The sequence below is a fragment of the Nipponia nippon genome, unplaced genomic scaffold, assembly GCF_047370975.1.
Source record: "Nipponia nippon isolate SJK-2023a ecotype South Korea unplaced genomic scaffold, ASM4737097v1 scaffold_32, whole genome shotgun sequence".
NCBI classification, from domain to species: domain Eukaryota; kingdom Metazoa; phylum Chordata; class Aves; order Pelecaniformes; family Threskiornithidae; genus Nipponia; species Nipponia nippon.
The window spans coordinates 1,206,249-1,227,987 of record NW_028262350.1 but is presented as its reverse complement, the minus strand read 5'-3'; the positions used below and the strand labels follow the sequence as shown (position 1 = coordinate 1,227,987).

General features: G+C 51.8%; 1 protein-coding gene across 1 annotated transcript; it reads right to left on the bottom strand.

Moving 5' to 3' along the window:
- Positions 1-182: 182 nt before the first annotated feature.
- CAVIN1 (caveolae associated protein 1) lies at positions 183-21,718 on the bottom strand. Its single transcript, XM_087770379.1, has 3 exons — positions 21,579-21,718; positions 17,113-17,576; positions 183-1,377 (listed from the first exon to the last, which is right to left on the bottom strand). The coding sequence occupies exons 2-3, from the start codon at positions 17,530-17,532 to the stop codon at positions 712-714; spliced, it is 1,086 nt and encodes a 361-aa protein (XP_087626505.1). The 5' UTR covers positions 17,533-17,576; positions 21,579-21,718; the 3' UTR covers positions 183-711.
- Between the last annotated feature and the right edge of the window lie 21 nt (positions 21,719-21,739).

Sequence of the window (21,739 nt, the reverse complement as noted above, 5' to 3'; positions counted from 1 at the left end):
GTCCCAGAGGCAGGGCGGCTCTGTGGCGAAGCCGTCCCGGGCCCCGCAACGTGATGCAGTCCTTGGGAGGGCAGAGAGGAGCGGGCCCGCCTGCCTGCCGCGCGGCTGGCAGCTTCGCCCGTCCTCTGCCCGCCAACAGGACTCCCTCGGCTCTTCCCTCCCGCACGTGGGTGCATCACAGTTCCTCTGCTCCCCCGAAGGGGTGGCCAGCTTGGGTGCCGGAGCCCTCCTGCCTGCGGGGATGGCCGCGCAGCCTGGCACAGGGAGCGGGGTGGCGTGGGCCGGTGGGCTGCTCGGCAGGAAGCTTTCTTGACACCAGGTCTTTGCTTATGGAGGACACTTGAGCTTTCCAGGTGTACAGCCGTTATCTTGGTTTTAGCACTCTCCAGCTGGGCCGGGTCCCCGTCACTCAACGCTCGTCTTCAGGTCTGGTGCTAGAAGGCTCTCACGCAGCCTGCAGCAGGAATGGTCTCCAAGGGTGATTTAACAGTGTAAGAAAAACAGTCCCGTGTTCCTAACGTTTCTGTGTGCTAAAACTAAAATATAAAATACACCTTGTCCTAGCAGGCAGGGGATTGGCGTCGGCTCTGCAGGGTAGTAAAGAGGCATTGTGTACACTTCCCCTGGGGCACCAGGGCAGAGAGAGATCTCGAAATGTGAATGATTACGTGTTCAGCCGTCGTCCACAACCCTTCCGCGCTGCAGCCTGTCCTACTCGCTGTCACTCTTGTCCACCAGTACCGCGTCGGACTCCTCCGTGATCTCCAGCAGCGTGTGCATCTCGGGGCTCTCCCCACGCAGCAGATCCGAGTTTTCTCCCTCCTCTCCACCAACCTCCGCCAGCTCCGTGGCTTTCACTTCCACCTCGCCCTCTCTTATTTTCTTGACGTGGAAAGTGAAAGGTGGCACTTTGTAGACGGCTGTCTTGGACCTGGCATAGATGGTGTGGTCAGGGGTGAAAGACTTCCTCAGCTTGTCCCGAGAGGTCTTCATCTTCTCTCTCCTTTCGTTAGTCACAATCTTGGTGCCCAGTTTGTTCATCCTCTTCTCCAGGTTGTGGCGGGTCTTCTCCAAGTTGTGGCGAGTCTTCTCCAGGTTTTCCTTGGTCTTTAGCTTAGTCTTCTCCATCTTCTCCTTTGAGAATGCCTTCTTAAAGTCATCCACTCTTTTCATGCCGCTCCTTTTGATGCGCTCTGCCCGTGACTCTTCGATAATCTCTTCAATCTCCACCTCTTCATCCGAGGAGAGCTGGACGTGGTCCTCCTCTGCATGGTCCTCACCCACAGGCACCTCCTCGCCCTCGCCTTCCTTCTCTAGCTTTTCACCCTCCTTCAGAGACTTGCTGATGCTCAGTTTAGACGGGAGCTTCACTTCATCCTGCAAGACACAGAGCGGAGCCAGTGAGACACACGCACCCGGCCTCCCCGGCCTCGGGAGCCAGCCCGCCCTGCCCAGCCCCGCCGCAGAGCAGAAGCACAGCTACGGTTCATACGATGCACGGCTAAACCCACCCAGGCGATGTCAGGCCTGGGCTCATCCCCCCGATAAATTACTGTAAAGAGGATCTGCTCTGCCTGCAGCAGCTTAGGGCTCTGCTGCATTTAAGCTCGGGTACGCCAGCTCTGCTCACTCTGGGCTTGTTCCAAACCCACCCGTGACTCCGGCGGCGCAGGAAGAGGCAGCCCAGCACTGAAACTGGAGACTTTTCCCTTCCTCCCGTGCCCCTGTCACAGTCCCGGCCCCTCCAGTTTCATCTTCATCCCAGGACCTGGCCATCGCAGGACCCCGCTCCTGGCCCCAGAGAAGGCCCGGCATCCTGCCATGGAGGGGCGCAGGGAACCCGCTGGAGCCACGTGCTGCCCCTTTGCTCCCCAGCGCCTGTCCGCAGCCCTTCCCGTCCCCTCCAGCCCACGGCATTTCAGCTTCCTTCCCGCGGGTGGTCTTCTCTCGGTAAGACTGCTGCCTGCCCCCAGCTCTCCGGCCTGGCCAGGGCCCGGCCCGCAGCGGCCCCGGGCACGGCACTGCGCTGCAGATGGCAGCACGGCTCGGAGCCGTGAGTCTGGCCACGCGTGCACACGCTGGCCTGGCCGACCCCGCTCTGCGCTCAGACTTTCCCAAGGCCTGCAGGATCCAGATGTGGGGCTGGGACATCTCTTGGGATGCAGCAGGCCGCCCTGTTTTTCCCATTTTTCTGCTGGGAAATAAGTTAGGGAATTTGTCCGAGCCCGTAACTGAAGAGGGCAGAGACAGCCCTGACTCACAAAATAGGTCTGCAAGGTTACGCTGTCTCTCCTCGGGACGAGGGGTGAATTCATTCAGCTTCTCCACTCTCCTGGGTCAGCCAAGTTTCTGATCCCGGTGGCAGAGGACAAGCATGTGCCCAGGAGAGGGGCACAGGTCTGGAGTGGGATTGGTTTTCATCTGAGCAGCACATAGCGTGCGTCCCTGCTGCAATGAATCACCTCTCTGTTCCCAGGACAGGCTGGAAATAGCCCATCACTGTACAAAGCGTCACAGCTGCGGGGCTGCAGCCCAGGGCTCAGAAATTCATTGCCTGAGCGATTTTAATCTATGGAGCTGGGCGGGAGAGGTGTGGAGCTGCCGAGACGAGCGCTGTCAGAAAGCCAGCAGCAGCCGAAAGGCAGCGTGTAGAACGGGCACGCAGAGAGCGGAGCTGCTGGGCTGAGATTTGGAGAAAAGCCTGAGCAGCAGGACGGCCGAGTGCCGTTCCCAGCCCCAGGGCAGACAGGAGCTGAACAGAGCAGGGACGGGGGATCCCAGTCCAACACTGGGAGGAGCAGGGCCCAGTGAAATCAAGGGGCAGACCCCGGGGTACCCCAGGCCCACGTGCTTGAATGATGTGGCAAACACCAGCAGCGACTCGCCTTCCCCCAGCTCGGGGATGCCAGGAGTGGAGATGCCCGTGTCCTGGGACGGTGAATTTGCCGTGGCATCTCCCATGCACGGCTGCACGCTCCGCGTGTCACGTTTACACAGCAGCAGCCGCTGCACCAACGCAGCCGTGAGCTAACGAGCTATGCAGATGTCAAGAGCCAGGACACCCGTGATGGTCAAACCACCAAAACAGCCGCTGAGGCCCAGCCCCGAAGAGCAGCACCAGCTCCAGCCCCGCTTCTGCGCAGGTTTCTCTGGTGCCGCCGTGGCAGAGGACGTCCTGATCCCTCGTGCAGTGCTGGAAGGGACGGCGTGTTTGCACGCCCGCGCCCTGAGCGCTTTCCGAACACTGCACCAACACGCTGCTGCTCCGGCTGACCCAGGTCACCGACGCGCTGCGGCCCCGGACGGAGCCCCTGGACGGAGGCAGGGCAGGACGCTCCCTCTGCAGACACGGGGCTGCTCGGCTCGGCCACCTACGCTGTCCCCAGCTCCTCCTTCCCTTATACCACTTGCGAACTGACATAAGCTTACTGGATATGTGACTCCAGCACAGCTTCACCTGGAAAAACTTTGTGAACAATGAAAAGTCAGCTCCATGGAGCGCTGGGCTCAGTGAAGGCAACAGGGGCTGCAGTGTCTGCAGTCAAAACACAGAGTCTGCCAGAGCAGGGGTTTCGTTCTGGGTTTTGAGCAGGGAGCTGCGCTGGGCAAAGCTCTTCACCCTCCGGATCACAGCTTAGGTCCCAAATACTTTCTGGAGGTTAAGGTGAAGTGGCCAACATATGTTTTCTTCATTTGATTCGCCACTTCAGGAAAAAACAATACACGTGCTCTCCAGAGGGTCAGGTCGGTCCAGAACAAACCCCCATCGCTGGGAGGGCAGGGATCCTGTTCTCCACAACAACACCTGCTGGAGCAATCCCAGAGACTCCCGGGGACCCTGCCCTGCCGAGCCAAGAACATCAGGAACTCCATCCACTTCCTTCCCTCGAGTCAACACAATGAGCCAGAACAAAGGCATCCCCCTCTCGCCTGGCACGACTGTCACTGGAAACAGGCCATATCCTGCAAACTCAGATACTGATCAGCCCCTCCTGAGCTCCAGAACATGCGTGTGCAGAAAGAAACACCACCTCAAAACCTCCATGTCTGCCACATAAATAACTGCCTTTCCACACGTTACACCAGCAAACCCATCTTCTGGCTAAATTCTCTGATGCGGCTGAATGGGCTGCACCAGCAACACACGCGTCCGACCTCGGCAGCATCCTGCAACTCTTCCCTCACAACCGTGAAGACGTGGCCAGCAGCAGCTCCCGGTACATGGGACAGCCGGAGCAACCCTGTCAGGGTGACGGTGTGGCTCCCTGTCATCCCTGCCACTTAACCCCGAGAACAGCAATTGCCCGGCTGTTTGATCCTAACTCCCACAGACTGCACTTACGTACAGACCCACGCTTCTGCCACCCCGGGCACCGTCCCCGCCGGCAGCTGCCCTAGCCCCAGCCCAGTAGCGCTCATGGACTGGAGACTCTGCTCACGCCTCTCTCCGGAGGCTCCCTCATTGCTCAAACACAGATGCAAAGTGGGAGCAAAGCTATTCCCATAAGTAAGGATGCCTGCATTCCCAGCCTCCCCCCTCGAGACTGTTTCCTTGAGCTCTTCTCCAGCTGCACTTGGGAAACATTTGCAATCCCCACCCGTCCCCTTTCCCGCAGGGCCGGGGTGACCGGGGCCGACATGCCTGCCACAGGGCCATCGGGCCAGCCGAGGGCCCCCGGGCAGTGCATCTCTCTCTCCTATGCCTGGTATCATTCCTGCATTTTTTTTCCCTGACTCTTCTTCAATCTGACTGCTTACCCGAGCCGTAGAGAACCAGCTGGGGGACAGCTGGGGGATTTTCAGGACTGTGTGCCCTGACTTCCCCGACTCAGCCCACCTGCACCTAGGGAGCATTCCTGCCGGTTCAGCAGGCGCTGGCTCACGCACGGGACAGCTGGCGTGAGAACAACCAACAGCTCTGGCGCGTCTTAACGGGGACCGGCACGTTGCTGCTGAGCATCCCTCGCGTGTAGCTCCCACCTGCGCCCAGGCACTGCCCAAACGCCAGCAAGGACCTCCCCCTCCCTGCTTGAGAGGTGCTTCTCCCGTGGGGAAGGGGCCTGCCCGGTGCGGGCAGAAGGTGCCTCGGACACAGCCGCGTCTGCCTGCGGCGGAGGACCGTGGGACCTCGCTGGAACAATCAAGAACCATCCCGGGGGTACGGGTGGCTGCTGCACAAATCCCTGCTCTGGGCAAGGCACTACGGTCCCTGCACTTTATTTCACTCATGACTCATCCAGATGAGCCACATTTTTAACACCAGGCATTCCAGCTACTCTATTTTTACTGGGAAAACACTGACCCTTGAAGTGGGTGAGTCCAAAATCCTGGGTCTTGGCATCCCTGCCTGTTGGGGTGTTCAAACCCTGGCTCCCAGTCAGCGAACGCAAACCAGTTCTGTCCTCTGACAGCTTGAATCCAGCTGGCACAAAGACAGTGGGTAAACAAGATTTCTCAGAATATTTTTATACCAGCAGAAGAAAAATCTTCCTGCTCTGTGCCCAAAGCACAGCTACGCCCAGCAGGACAGGCAGCACCCGCGTGTGTGCTGGGCCTGAGCTCGCTGCCGCCTGATGTGCCTCACAGAGAGGTTCAGCTCCGATGCAAGTTCCACTTTCCTTTGACCCACCGACGGCGTGCCACCCCCCGGCCCATTTCACAATCCGACGCGTAGAGCTGTGCTGGCCCTTCGGCACAGACCCCCCCGGGGAAGCGGTTTGCTTTGGGTAGCTCCCTCTCGACGGCCCGCGGACCCTGTGGGCGCCCGTCCCCAGCATCGAAGGCAGCCGGCTGCCCGCTGACGGGGCGCCGGGCTGCTCTGTGTTCCTCCTGCTTCAAACAATTCACCAGGCAGACCGGCCTCTGCCTTGCTCCACTAAGCGGGCTTTTATCTGATGTTGTTTTCAAGCCGAGTTCCCTTGCCGTGAGTCACCCAGGCAGCCCTGTACGGCCATGTACACACCGCCTGGTTGCTACAACACATGTAAACACTTCCCCTGTTGTATAAAAGGCCAATGAGACACAAAGCCGAGCTGCATTCCCAGCCTAGCAGGGCTCTTCAAGCACTGCAGAATCACCGGCAATCTGGGGAACCTTCCCAAAATGCAAGAAGGGCTCCAGGATTGCTCTTGAAGAGGCTCTTATTGTCAGCGTGTAAAAAACAGAGCCCCAGAACGCCCAGCCACTCCGATCTCCAGTTTGAAGGTTTAATGGAGGATTTTTCACACGCACATGCTAATCACATCTGTAATTCATTTCGTTCAGTTATTTTTACACAATTGCAACAGCACAAACAGCTGAATTTGGTTGACATGCAGCCGTAACATGCAGAACATGGCCAGCTCGCATGCCCAGGCTCTGCTATGACCGAAAGGGCTGATCCCGGCTGCTGCTGGGTGCGCCGGAGCTTGCTGCACCTCCTGCACCACGCCAGCCCTTCCTCTGCCCACTCAGGGCAAATCGGACAAGCTCTGGCCTGGGGGGAGGCTGAGGGGGGATTAAAACCATCTGGGCAGAAGACAGACTTCCAGGTCAGATTGAGCCCTGCCAGAGAAGAAAAAGTTCTGCCCTCCCATTGCCACGATAAGTGTTTTGCTCTGCCTATCCTTAGAGGATGCTTTTCTGTGCTGACCTCCCATCAGTGTCACGGAAGGAGGATTCAGACGTTCTTGAGTAACAGCACCACGCTTGATAAGCACCCACAGCCTAGCAGAGCTCAGGGATGTAAAGATGCCCTGTGCAGAAAAGAGGAGGGCTGTGCTTTCTTCTCCAGTGCCTTGTTGGAACAGGCTTTTTCTGTGGAGATTGTAATTGCTATCAGACTCTCTTGCCGTATCACAAAAAACTGCCTTTTTAAAAAATCTTGTCACTCCCCTTGAAAAGGAGAAGTTTTCCCTGGCAGCCTCCCCCAGAGACCCCGATTCCCAGGCTGAGTTCAGCTTCGCCCGGCTCCCAGGGCAGCCCCGTCCAGCGACCGCCGTGGCCATTCCCACCGGACCGCGCTGCGCACGCCACCGGGTGAGCACCCAGCGTGCAGGCAACTGGAGCTCAGGGTACTTTCTCCAGTAGCCACGCAATAAGAGGAAGGCTAACAGGGCACTGTGCTGTCACCAGCAGCCCTTGGGGCACGAGGGAAGCGTTAGGTAAACAGCAGTTGAAGTCACCACCAGCTCCAGCCCATGTGCAGGAGCTTAGCTCCTCGTGAACAGCGCTGGGGGGCTGCCGCTGAACAGAAATGGATGCTGCAGCGCCTACCTGAGACAGCTGTAGTTTGACATCACACAGTTTGTGCTCTCTGCCTGTCTTTTATCTATTTAAAACAACTTCAAAGCATTTCACAAACACTTATAAACTAAACCCTACAAGAAGCCTGAGGAGGTAGGTATTATCAGGTCTGTATTTCAGAGGGAGAAAAGGAGGCTCAGAAAACAGGCAGGATTTGCCCAGTCACAGCAGATGCCAGCAGAGCCAACTGCTCCTGGCTGCTAGCCCTTCATGCAAGCCGTACAGCAAGTCCTCCCTCCCAGATCGCAGAGGTAGTGCACAACAAGTCCCGTAATGCCTGAGAGAAAATCGCAGCTCCTCACCATCCATTTTAACTAGGGCGGCAGCATGCAGCAAGCAGCAAGCAGATTAGTCAGCAAGCGGAGGCATTTCTGCCAACTGAAAGATCAGCCTTGCAGGCTGAAGGCTTGCAGCAGCCACAAACAGGCGAAGAGGCAAAGGCTCTGGAATCAGCAGCTTTCAGAGTTTCAGAAGAGGTTCAAAGCGATCTTCGTGGGGCACTCCTGCTGAGGCCCTAAACTGCTGCCTCCTCGCACGTCTTCTGCCGATTTGGGCCATGGCGCTTTCCGCGGCGCGGGCAGAGGGAACCGTTCCTGGAGACGGCTCAGAGGGCAGTCCCTGGCGAAGACTCAAAGCGCGCACTCTGGATCTTCTCAGGCTAAGATGAGGAAAACTGCATTTCAATGGCCGGCGGAAAGGAAGCACAATGGAAAAACTTACCTGTCCCCGCTGGGAATCTGATCAGGAACATCGCCAACAAAGTAATCCGGATTAGCAGAGAGAACAGGCAGAGAGAAAAGGCATAGGGGTGTGATTTAGTAAAGAGAGAAGCCAGGCAGCAAAATTTGACAGAAAATACAGTCAGCAAAGATTTATTAGAAGGAAGAGTGTCCTTCTCTAATTTAGGGCAGGTCCTAGGAGATGCAGAATCCCTTCTACGGCTTCAGGCACATTCATGCTGAACACTGCCGTAGGGCCAGATTTTGCTCTCTTTTCACACTGCTGTTCACAGAGTGATTTGAGGTCAGCTATTCTGGAGACATCTCCGATTTCTGTGGTGTAGCTGAAAGCAGAGTTTACTTGTATGCGTAAGATTATGAAAAGATGGTGATTTTAAAAACCTACATTTATTAATTCAAATAAACGAGCTGGAGAGATCGAAACAGCTGGCTGTGATTCCAGAACTCCATCCGTTGGTTTTGTCAGCATACCGACCATACCCTGAACCAACGCTTCCCAATACCCAGCGGCTCACAGACGTCTATACCCAGGGACGCAGCAAACACGCCCACTGCAAAATCAAAACCTCTCTCTTCTGCTAAACACAGCCTGGGGACAGGGTGGCTGCTCAGCACCCCTAGCAGCAGCTGGCATATAGAATTACCCCCTCCATATGCAATAGGCATGGCCTCGACTCTGACATTCCAAAGGCTGGACAGATTTTATCTCCAGTAGTGCCAAGAGATCCATAAAAAGAGGAGCCTCGACTCCTTGAAGAGAAGGCTACTGAGCCCCGCAGCGAGAAGTCACCAGAAGAATACTGCTGAGACAAAGGAAAAGATGTACAATATGAGGGAAAAAGCAAAATAGGTTGGGATTAGGTAAATGTTAAAGTGAAAAACTAGTTCATTCTCAAGTAGTATCTCCCTGACTAGCAAAAGTCCTTCTACCCTCTATAATTTTGTGTATTGTGCAATCTTCTTGGCACTTTTTTCTATCAGGTGCGTCTAGTTACTCTGTGTCCTGGAAGCTGTGTCCTAAAAGGCTGTACCTCCTTCCTTAGCTGCTGAGGACGAGCAGCACGGTACAGGCACCGGAGCTGGTTCAAACCTGATGGTGAAAGCCAAGGGAGGAACGGCACGGGGAGAGAAGGCGGATGTGTTTGGAAAAGTGCTTTTCCCTAACAGCGAGTCAGAAGAAACGCAGGGCTGTAGGAAACAGAGAAGTAAATAGATTGCAGAGTGAAAAGGCGCTTTTTTTTTTCCCTCTCACAGCAGAAAAAAGTTTTGATCCTATTATCAGTCTGTTTGTACAACTGGCTTTACTCTCAGCACTGCTCCTCCCGGATAAACCTGTCTTGACTGATGAATAACTCCAGAGCTATTTCTGAACAGCAAACCAGTAAAGCTGGAGTTTGCATGGCAGACGATTTGCAGATAGATCCATGCTGATACTGACATTTGCATCCTCACGTAAAGCTATAGACTAAACATCCTGAGACTTTTTATTCTAAATATTTGATTTCCCCTCACTGACACTGAGCATCTTTGTTTCTGGTCTTTGTCTCATCTTGCAGCTGGGCAGTGGACCCACAATTCTTCAGGTACTCTGTAAGTTGTAGAGGATCTTGCAGAATCAAGAGGACAACATTATCCCAAACAGGATAAGAGAGGGCTAAGCACGTTGCCGAAACGCTTATGGGTCTTTGCCATGCTTTACGTGGGTCACAGATGCATCGCAGTACATCAGAGAGTGGAGACTGCAGAGTTCTCTACTCATTCCTTAGACAGGGACAGCACATCACTCCTCTGGGCAGGGCAGCAAGAAGCAGCTTCAGCGAAGATGCGGGAATGGCCCTCGGTTTCACCAAGTCCGTGCCCCGGACAAGCAGCACGTTCTCTGGAAGAACGGCTCTGCCAGCCGGAGCGTGGCTGCTCCCTCCTCCCGCCCGCCAGCCCGGCAGAGACCGCGGCCCTGCCTGGAGCCGGGACGGGGTGGCAGCGCGCGGCGAGTCACCCACGCGTGCTCGGCGCCTGCCTTGCGAGCCGCGCTGAAGGACGCAGAGGGGCGCGTGCCAACTACAGAGCGTTTGCATTTACCTAAAAGCATGCAAGCAAACAACATGGGAGACGCGGAGATAATACGCAGGAGTACCACTTCTCCCACGATGCTCACACCCTTCCAGTGTTCTGCAGCACCTACAACACTACGCAGCTTTTACCATCTGCTGGTCAAATTCCCACCTGGGAACGCTGGAGAGTAACGGGACTGTGTCTTTCCAGAGAGGCACGGGCTGAGCACTGACTGGCTTCTTGAATTCTTCGGTTTCTAATCCCAGACCTGCAAACTGGGCTACGTGTGCCCTTGGACAGTTCTTCCCACTGTGTGTCCATGATGGGTTAATTTATGTTTGCTGAGGGCTCGTATCTAGCTTACGAATGGGAAAATGAGCCACGATCTTACTGGAAGAACACTCCAGTCACCTAGCCCAGTGAGCACAGCCGGCAACTTCTGCACTTCGTTATACTCCCGCCTGCAGTGGCCCCACTGGCATCACACAGACATCGTGATGGATGCTTAGATCCACTGCTGATAGGCACAAGAGATGCCTGAGAGAGCCATATGCGAGCAGAAGGAATATTACCTTTAGCTTTACTTTCACGAGCCATTAATTGCCCAATCTAACCCTATCCCAACTGGCCGAGCAGCCTCTGGCCCTTTGCTCTGAGCCAATTTAGTGCTGCACAGCTCAGTATGTAACTATAATGCTGAAAGGATTTCAGCAAAACACACAGTCGTGGCCCTAACTGCTTATAAATAATACCCGAGCAACGAAATATTAATGCCGTTGATTCCAAGCTGCAACAGAGAAATCCATGCTCCAGAGCTGGAAAGACCGATAATCTGCACTAAAAAACATCCTGGAATTGAGAGCTATTAACATCCTGAAATTTGTTAAAGGCTCAGTCTCCTGTGAATTATTATCTTGAGACTCTTATAATTCACTAATGCGCAGAGAATATGAAGGATTCTTTGCACATCAGGATGTTAACATGGTGCCCCTTACAACCGATGGAGAAATCAGCGCTGCAGCCTGAAGGAAACGAATCGAACGGTATTTCTCTCCTTCCCCTGGGATGGCATTTTTTTCCCCTCTAATTTTGCTACTTCTGTGGCCAAAAGCAGGGGAACAGAAGGGAAGACACAATGGCTTTCTGGGCTGAGACCCCTCTATTCCAGCAACAACGACAAAGGATCAGAGACAAACAATATTAACTCTTAATTAACGAGTTTCAGTTTGTATGATTCATATTTTTTGTGTTTTTCAATAAAGGCTTCATGATTAATTCTCTTTGGAATTTCTTTTAAGAACAGAATAAAATAAAGCAAAAGCAAACCCAGCACCAGAGGAATACCCTGGCCCCGTCACCCACAGCAGAGCCGTCACTGGAGGAGGCGTTTCTTGGGATTTGGCAGGTTGCGGACGCACAAACCCACCGGCGAGAAGCTCTCAGCAATTGTCTGCTGAATCTGCGTTAAGAAATGTTGTGGCTCCAAAGAGAGCTGCTTTTCAGTGGATTCACAGCAAAATGAAACCAGCCTTTTATCTGTAAGTATTATCAGAAAATAAATTCAAAACCCACTGGCTGCTGCAATGCAAATCTCTGCAGTGAACCACTGGGAAAAACCGATGCTACACACAGTGCTGCTCCGCACCCAGGACGGGACTCGAGTTCAAGCGCAGAGCGCTCCTAAGCACACGGAGCCAGCTGGTCTCGCAGGAAAAGCCTAACGTGGGTGCCTATCCCCAGCACTACAACTCACATTTTTATTTGAAATTTCTATGTATTCTTCAACGCTTGTAGTTGGGCAAGCTCCACCGAATCCAAGGCCTGTAACCCACCCAGGCTGTTCTTTGGGACCGCAGATCACGCTGGCTCTCAAGAAGCCTCTGCAGTCATTAGACTCATAAGGTTTTTGTTTCAGAATGATTAATTTGAAACAAAACCATAGCTCGGGGCAGCTGAGATGCTGTTTGGGAGGTGGAGAAAGGCTGCAGGCCAGGGGCGGTGGGTGCGGCGGCTGCGGTACGTGGGTTGGTACGCCCTGTGCTCCCTGCCCTGTGCTTCTCATCAGACCCCCCAGCCCGTGTGCTTTTCCACGCTCTCCTTTGAGGAGCACAGACCGAAAAATGAGGCAGTTCAGGCCTGGACTCCGGATCTGTCGCGTTAACGTGTGGGTTTGAAATTCATCCCTCCTCCCCACGATCGACAATCTTGTTGCTCTCATCCGTATAAGGCCCACTCAAGGCACAAAAGCCAAGCGGTGCTATTTATATTCCTTCGTCCAGCCCTACCTACCCTACACACTGTACGGCTGAGGTTCGCGTTCTGTCCTGCTCTCGTAACCGCCTGGCCCTTCCCAGAGAAGCTCCACATCTTGCGAGGCTCTGGGCGGCCACCGGAGTCACCTGAAGAGCCGAGGAGCCCCAGGGCAGCCCCCGAGTCTGGCGGCGCGGGGAGCAGCCCGGCCGCACGCCTTTGACAGAGGCTGCTCTTTCCCACAAACAATGCCGCACATCGCGGGCCAGACCTCCCTCGCGCCCGGCGCCCACGTGAGCCTCAAAATAAAGGACTAGCGCATTTTAGAAATTCAGCATTCAATACGTGTGCTGCGTGCTGCAAACATTCGGATGTCTGGCTGTAAGAAAATCAGGCCTTTGACATTTGCAAAAATAAGTGTAATTGTTGAAAAATGCTTGGAGGAAAAATGCTGTGCTTACGTAAGCGCCGACACGTGCCGTTCTTCAGATGAATGTGGCACGCTGTCTGGTTTTAGAGCAGCAGCGTTTTGCATGGGACATCCATTATTTAGTCATGAACTGTAGTAACCAGCCCCAGATTCTTCTGTCCTACAACCAGGAGATTTGGGATGAAGTCACTTTAGTTTGTTTTTATTAGCAACCACTCTAACCAAATTTGTTGGTGTCCTAATTCCTCTGAAAGGCAGGAGCCCAGGACGGACGGCACAAAGGAAGCACTGAGGAGCTCTGTTCCCGGGGGCTGCTAATAAGTGCACGTACTCATCTGACATCAGGCTTTTTAGGAAGGCAAGTCCTGTTTACGGTAAGAGTACCCAGCTTCTGTGTACACGGCAGCTTGTCAGAAGTCTGTCACCTTTGCTTTTGCTAGGCTCGTTTTCAAAACAAAAAGATGTAGTAATTTGGAGGGGGGTTGTTTTTTTCAAATTTTATTCTCAAGAACGGATCTAATTCCCTAGTTAAGTCGGTATAAAAACTCTCACCCCAGTAGAAATCAGACCAGCTCCTGGCAACATCAGGTAAAAGTGTATTTGAGAGAGTGAGCAAGTGAGAAAGCGCGCGCCCGTATATACGTGACCACGAGTAACGGCCCCTAAACGTTCTGCTTAATGCCTTGCCCTCAGCCAGCCCCAGTGGAAGTGACTTTCAGTTCTGCACTGTCTCCCCCAAAGTTTCAAACTGAGCAGGCAGATGTGCTTTACGCTCATCTCGACGGGTCAAGCTTTCCCTGAATAAAACTTGATTTCCTCCTAATCCAACAGCTAGCAAAATGCCGTTCTCGCAGGTCGTCTGACCTCTTCTCCCAAGGTGCCAAAAGGTCTTATTTGCACTCCTGAAATAGTCCCTCCGTAACTGCTGGAGGCTCAGCGTTCAACGCTGAGAAAATAAGCAAACACCTATAACCGCTGAAGAGCTGATCCATTTTCACCTCCTTTTATTTTGTCATACCACGGAATCACGCCACATGAAATCCCCACAGAGCATGACTGCTGCTTTACTCAGCTATCTTGCTTGGAAACAGCCACCGCTGGTTGTATGTAATATTTTCTGTCTCTTAAGATGAGTTTACCTCTTGTTCTCCAAAAGGAAAGACTAATAAATCTTTGCATTTTTAGCCACAGCAACTGAAAATGCAATTGCACAGGAAAGTTAATCGCAGCTTTCCAAAGGCAGCTTTTTCTGAGTTAGAAAGTAGTAATAATGTTGATCACCATCACAGAATTACTTTCTCAAGAAAGTATCTATCATAAACCTGGATAGGTGGTGGGGCTTGGGAAGTGAAACACTGAATTAGAAAAGAGTTATTTTGTAATTTTTTTTTTAATGATAGACACAGTTAGGAAAACAGTGCATTTTCCTCATTTAAACTCCCAGGGTGGAGCCCATCATAAAGTTTTGGTTTTATAGACTCCTGATACATTTAAAAAAAATGCCATGATTATTAATACTGAAGCACAGAAGAATATTAGTAAACGGGTAATCCAGCGGGAATCAACAAGGCTTCTTGCAACAAATAGCATTGTTCAGTATCAGTAAAGCAGCTGAACACCATCCTCGATTTGATAAATGCCTTTACAACATACACACAAAAATATCACTTCTTTCTCTATAGAGTTTTATTCTTTAAATGCGTTAGCATTATCTGTTTTGCATAATGCCAGACAAAGTACCGCTCTTGTCATTGATGTGCCCAGAATTACTGGCTGTGATAAAATATTTGCACGAATAAATCGGGACACAAAATTGTAACCTGATGTTTTTGCAGATCTGCTGTGCGATTCCCACAGTCAGCCCGTGTTAGGGATTTCTGAAGAACGACACCTCCTTAATTACAGTAAGGCGCCAACTCTCAAAGTCCTGTCCCTCCCAGGAAAAAAGAAAGAATAAAACCCCCCAAAGCCAAAAGCAAAACTTTCGAGATCCCCCAAAATGTTTAACTTCTTCAGAATAAAAGGTCTCCACAAATAAGAGAGACCCCTGTATAGGACAGATTCTTTTTCCTCACACCAAGCCACACAATTCAGGTTTCTGTACCTTGAAAATGACATGATGACGTTTTTATGGAGTGCAAACTACAGAATAATGCAGCTATTAAGCAACCCTATTTTCTATACGAGAAATAATAATTAATGTAGCTCTGAGACAGGCTGTAGATTGATATAATTTAGAAACATTCTCTGTTGACCAAAAATCTATGTTTCCATCGCGTGCAGGAAGGAGTGGTTACACTATTGCAGAGGACTGCAAAAATATACCCCGTTCTTCCAGGGGTTCCCTCTGGTCCACATCTGGCAATCGAATTCTCCTCGTATGGGTCTGTCTCTGCCGCAGTAATGCAGCACAAGAGTACTATCGATAAAAGTATTTGTTACCCAGGCACATTAATATTATTATTGCCTATTTCTGTCTAGTATTCAAACATCAAAAGCCCATCATGGATTTTGTTTTTCAGTTTAAGCACCGAATTAAGAGCTAGTGAAGAGTTTCTCCTCCCAGAGAGACCTTCGCGTGCCGTAGCAGTGCCCGTCCCAAGGCTGCAGCTGGCCGCCCCACCTGCGGGCTCCCCAGACCCGGATCCTCGCCCTCCGCGGCAGGGTCTGCTCAGGCCTCCTGCAGAAGCGCGAGGGTTTCCGTGGGCGCAGAAGGCTCCATTTCACACGAAGCAAACCTGGAGAATTTCTCACTTGTGCTCTGTGGCCTCGCAGTCAAATCACACTAAATTCCATGCTGGGAAATTGCTCTGAATTACAAATAATTCTTTTTTTTTTCCTAATATCTTCATGATTCACAAAATCCCTGCCATGGTCCCTCGCCAACTGATTCACTCAGAGGCTGTTCTGTCCGCATTACATCAGCAAGAGTATTGCCCCCGATTTCCTTTAGAAGCAGGATTGCTTTTTCATACTCAAAGGGAAACTCTACTCAATATTCACAAGCGCCAGCAAACCAAAAGGAACAGCTCACCAAATGACAATCGGCCAATGCTTAGGGCGCTTCCGAAGGACCCAGAAGCTTGGCAACTTCCTACCTACTTCCATAACCCACCAGGAATGTTATGTTTAAACAATTCCCTTCACTCTTCTGATTTCGGAATGTTTGTTGCTCCTGCAGTACGTTTAGAGTTCTGTGTTATTTTCCCCCCAAAAGCCTGACACAAAGAGCTTGTAATAAATACATATATATAACCGGATAGGTTGCCCGTGTGATCTGAAGAGGCTCGAGTATTTCAGCCTTTCAGGCATGATAAAACTACAAATGCTTAAGCTCTGAATCAGAGCTATGCAGGCCCCCGTACTTGCTAGATTCCTGAGCCTATTATGATCAGCGCTCCCTTCAAACCCTGTAGTAAGAAGCATTTTCCCTTTTTTTCTGTTTTTTCTTCTCTCTGTTCCTGTGATCAGCACTAGATGCTTCTCTATTTGTCCCTGACGCTGTCTATTATTAACCCAGAGGCTTCTAACTGAATCATTAACTATTTCACTCACTTGTCTTCCGTGGCTCAATACAGGAGTTTGCTCTGATAAGGAAGACTAAATCCGGACAGGAAAACTGACCGAAACATATTCCTCTCTTTCTTCTTGTTTAATATCAAAGGAAAAATCCAACGCTTCGTGCAGGGGTGGAACATCAAGCAAACCAAAGCTCTTATTGAAACCAGACAACTAGAAGATTTAAGACTTGCAGGCTGCAGAAAAAAGAACGTGGAAATCTGTACAAGCACAAGGGCAGAGGCAGACCCGAGCACTAAGGAGCTCAAGGAGCTGTTCTGTAGTTTCTCTAATGTCTCTGTCTGTCCTAGTCAGTGAGATTAACCCCGGTGCTGGGGTTACTGACTCTTGTTGTTAGCAGATGCATGCCACAACTCTGAAATATCATCGCTCTCCACGTAGCAATACACATGTTGCCTCTCAGTAGAAAAGACGTTGGCAGACGGATTTACAATACCCCCTCCCAGAACCCAGTGCCTTCTTGTTCTTTTTTTAGCTAAGCAGTAAAATCAGATTATTTTGATACTTCTGGTCCATTGCAATGAACGGTTAGGGCCAGTCCCACTATCTTCATCGAAATTCCTGTTAAATGTAGCAATTCTATCAAACCCTGCCTTAGAATGCATAGACAACGTTCAGTCATGAATGAGAGAGCTACTTCGGACCCGCCTCAACTCGGACTGCCAGACAGTCGGGGAGGCTGGGAGAGCAATGGACCGACCATGCAGTGTGACAGAACCCTTCGCAAAGAAAACACCCGCTAACAGGACATAAAGAAGCTGTGAAATAACTCCTTACCTGGTAGATCATGACTTTGAAGTTTCTGCGTTTCAGGAGCTCCGCTTCGTTGGCCTCTAGCTTCTTGATCTGCCCAGCTTGCTTCTCCAGGTTCTGCCGAACGGTTTTCACGTTGACGCTCACCTTGCGCACTTTTTCCAGCATCTTGTTCACGGTGTTGCTGGTGGTGGTGTGCGCCTTTGTCAGCTTGGTTAATTCTCCCTGGATGCTGGTCACTGCGCTATCCATCTCTTGCTGTCTCTCCTCCAGCTGTGTTTGGGTCAGCTGGATCTGATCCACCGCTCCAATGATCTTGTCCAGAAGGGTCAGCACCATCACACCATTGATCTGGTCTGATTTGATGGGTTCTTCAGGCACTTGCTCCTCAGAGGCCTCAGAAGCAGTTGGTGGTTCGATAATTTGCAAAGTAGTATCCTCCATGATCGCTCAGGAGTGCTGGCTAGCAGAGCCCGGAGAAGCTGTCACTACAGGGAGAGAGAGGAGGGAAAACTAAACCCGAGCCTCAGCTAAACTCTGCGCTGGGAGACGCGCCAGAAATGGAGAGCACAGTGCGTGGATGTCTGTGCTGAAATTCAAATGGCACAGCTCTGCAGAGCCGTCCAGTGAAACTGCCCTGCAAAATTTTCCAGGCTTGCAGGTCATTGGCTGACTCCACCTCAGCTATATAAAAGGAGCCCGCTGCCAAATGCCTGATGACCCACCCTTTCTGAAATGATTAAAATAGTTGGAGGGGAGGCGATGGCTTTGCATGCAAACACAGGCACAGCTCAGCGAGGAATGCAAAGCTCTGAAACTGCAACCGCCTCTTCTTTACCATAAGTCTGAAGGCACTATAAGTCATGAGAGGAAAAAACAAAAACCTGGACTAAACGGCTCGGGAAGCAAGCCCATCTGGGCACAGCTGTATACATTAAAGGGAAGCTGGCTTATACAACTGCACACGTTAAAGTTCAGCTGGAGAATTCAGATCTTTTGCCAATAGTTAGCTTTTTTCCAGGACTATGAGAGCCTGATTTTCAATACTTTAACGAAAGGCTACAATTTGGATTGAGTAGTTAGGGCACATAACTTCTGGATCATAAAAATGCACACTCCCATGTGTGTGAAGGTACACGACAGGCATACACGTGACCGATACAGCGTGCACCACGTCTCTGCGCAGGTTTAATGCAGAAAGAAGTATAACTCCCTCCCGAAGTGAAGCGGCTGGCCACTCCCACCTGCAAGCAGCTATCTCAGCGCTGCGATCCTCTCTCCATCGACAAATCGAGTCACTAGACTTTCAAATGCGGGACATGCTTCAGCACATGCCATGCAAAAACGTACTTGTAAGCAATGCCCAAGGACATTGTGCTACATAAGGCTTTATTGGTAAAAAACACACTGATTGTTTCAGAACTTAATAGAGTACATACTGCTTTGGAAAACATGGGGGAGAAATAATCCGTATTTTGCTAACTTTTAACCTCAGTATTGACACAAAGCAATTCATAGTCTTATATAGTGTTGGCAGAAGTTTCTGCCTCGTGGAGCCATCATCAGCTTGCTGCCTTAGAAGACACTCGGGAGCTGGTACCAAGGACTGCCTACGACAACCCAGCAGGACCAAGCGCGGGAATGGGAAGAAGGAAAATTCAGATCTTGACAGTGACCCTGGGTGAGACCCTCTTCACATCGCTGGCGTTGGCTCAGCCAAAGGAAATCAAGCTCCCACAGACAGAACTGCTGTGAAGCCTCCGCTGCCTTGGGCAGCAGAAAGCCCCCCCAGGCTCAGCCGAAGGGCTGCGGGCAGACTGGGAAGGCTGCAGTTTCCCTCTTGTCCTGTAGCCTTGAGAACAAGCAGTTCATACCCAGCATATCCTGCCTCCCGCCAGGGTCAAGCCCACCCTTGCAATTTGCCACAGGCTGGCAAGTAAAATGATTGCTCTACGAGACTCGGTTTCTCCAGGCTCACAGCCCACCTCCAGACAGCGCTGGAAGAAATGCTGAATTCTGAGCACACAAGCTGGGAAACCCACAACGCACGAACAGAGGTACAGGAACATTGTTTAATGATGAATGCTCACGACAGTCAGCACTTTCCGTGCCCCTCTGTTCTCCACCATGTGACAGCTCGCTTTTTACTGCCGTTGTACCCTTGCTGCACCATTGATCTAGATTTGGTTTCACTGTGCATCAGTAAATTGTGCTGTGAGGCTTCCACAATAGGTATTATGTCATGTATTAAAAATAGGTTGCTTTTCTATACCCTGTTTTTTCCTGGAGGGCCCTTTTTCCTGAGGATTTATTTCCAGTGTTTGCTGCTGATGAGTCAGTTCCATGAAAAAAATCCTCACTGCAGCCAGATAGCGTCGAGGCTCCGCAGCTGTTTCGCACTGGGGATATCTGCTTTAGAGTGGATTTCCACAGATATCTGCTGCGAAGTTTCATGTACAGGACAGGATGCAAGCAGACCAGTCCTCTCTTTCCAGGTCTGCCATGTATTCCGTGTGTGACTTCAACACAATCTCTGGGCTTCGTTTCCCCATTTGGGAATAATTAAAAAAAAATCAGACCGAGTAGGTCAATCTAGATAGAATCAGATAAAACAAGAGAACAGGAATTTATATTTGTTCTTGATACTCAGCAGCAGCGATGAAGTGCCACGCTCAGCGCTTGCTGCGCGCGCAGCGATCACACCCCAGGCTAAAGTGCGATGAGTAATTTTCTATGTTAGGACTAACTTCATTTCAGCCATTTTCTGCCTTGGAAACATACCCGGAAAAGCCAATAGGTGGCAAACTGCAGCCTTCCCTTCGGAGCCTCCACGCTGACCTGAGCGCACAGGACACTGAAATCCATCTCAGTCGCTTCTAGCGCGAACAATTTCTTGCTGCTCTCATTGCACAGTAGATGTAGTTTGATCTTTGGCTCTTCCACGCTTGCACTATGCCTTAGATATTACTGATCATTCCAATATCCCAGAGATTTTATAGCACCACTACTGAATTCTTTACATGGACATGGAACAGACAGCCCGAACAAAAACTAGGATATTTCAGCGTCAAAGAAAAACTCTGTCAGATGTATGCAGGACAACAAAGGAATACAATGTGCGGCATCTGCTTCCACAGCAGTGCGTGGAAGTTCCTGTGACTAAAGGAAACCGCTCAGCTCACTAACCTCTTAAATAGCAAGAAAGAACATTATCCTCTGTTTTCCAAAGACCTGGGGATAAGTACAGGGAAATGTGCAGTACGTGGGCAACTTTCTGTACTGTGAGATGCATCCCACAGAAGAGGAGAATTCAGCTTTATAGGCCACTGCCAGCACAATGCATTTCACAGGCACCAAACTCATTTCATCACAAATTAAGATACATGTTATTTCACCTTCCAACTCGATCACTTTTTCATAATCAATTTGAGAGATGTCGAATATCGGAATAAAAGCAAAATCTGAGAGTGTTAGCAGCCCTGCCACCGCCATTTCCACCACGCGGCACTGCTAGCCTCGCTAACACAGCCTGAGTCTGCCGGCACAGGGTGTCGCTCCCCATGACAGCAGCCCACCACGCTGACGTACAATGTCGTTATTTCCTTACGTATCTGTGGGTGGGCTTTAGTCTCGTAGGAGCTTTTAGGAGCAGTGCTTGGGATTTGTTCTTCTGAGCCTGAGCAGCACCCACCCCCCCATCGCTGCCCCTCTCTCAGAGCACGACACATAAGCACCTGGTAAGAACCAGGATCCTGCGCTCCACAGGAGGCAAACGCCTGCCCAGATCCCGAAGGGGCATCGCACCTCCGCGTTGCTGCGCACCGTGAGGGGCTTTCGAAACAAAGACAACCGCGTGAAAAGGGATCTGGGGCTAAATCATATTTTTGCTATTGCAAAAGCTCCTCTTTTAATCATACCAGGACCAAGCATTTACTCAAACACATGGTCAGTAGGTAGAAGTACCTGGAAGTTTAGCGTATTTTACTTTAAATATCTGCGATTTTTGGCTTCCTTCCCAATGAGCCACGTTTCCATTAACAGCCTAGGGCAGAAAACCCCCGCTAGCCAGGGAGGTTCTTGCATTTAATGGGGTTTCTGTGTTATGAAGCGCTATACCCATGGGTGAGCCTTTGGGCTGCCGGCGGGAAGTGCCTCCGCTGACGTGTGCTTGTGCAACGCCTGGATTTAACTCCGAAAAGCCATTTTTTGCTCTTTCATTGCCCAGAGTTCTACTGACTTCAGCAAGGAAACCCTTATGTCGGGCCAGCTGGAGCGAGAAGGCAGCGAGGCTGAGGCGCGGGAGGCCGGAGCACCCGGCCGTGCCACGGCGCCGGGTGCAGGGCTGGGCCGAGCCGCTCGGTCCGGACCCCGCGCTGCAGGGACCGGGCCAGGCGGGCGGCGCGGGGGGGAGCCCCGGGGGCCGCCCCCTCCAGCCCGGGGGCTGGGGGACGCCGCCCGCGCCAGCGGCCCCGGGCTCCCCAGGACCGTACCTGTGGCCGCCGCCGCCGCTCCCCGCGGCCGCCTCACGGAGACGAGGGCCGGGCCCCGCCGGCGAGGGCAGGTCGCGCCCTCGCGCCTCGGCCACGCTGCCAGTGCCGTCGCGGCCGGCGTCACGGCGTCACCGATGGCGTCGGGGAGACGTCACCAGCCC

Excerpts from the sequence above, each read along its gene's own strand:
- CAVIN1 (XM_087770379.1), bottom strand. The coding sequence starts at position 17,532 with ATGGAGGATACTACTTTGCAAATTATCGAACCACCAACTGCTTCTGAG. Across the intron at positions 1,378-17,112 it reads TCAAAGTCATGATCTACCAG|GATGAAGTGAAGCTCCCGTC; the intron begins GTAAGGAGTTAT and ends TGTGTCTTGCAG.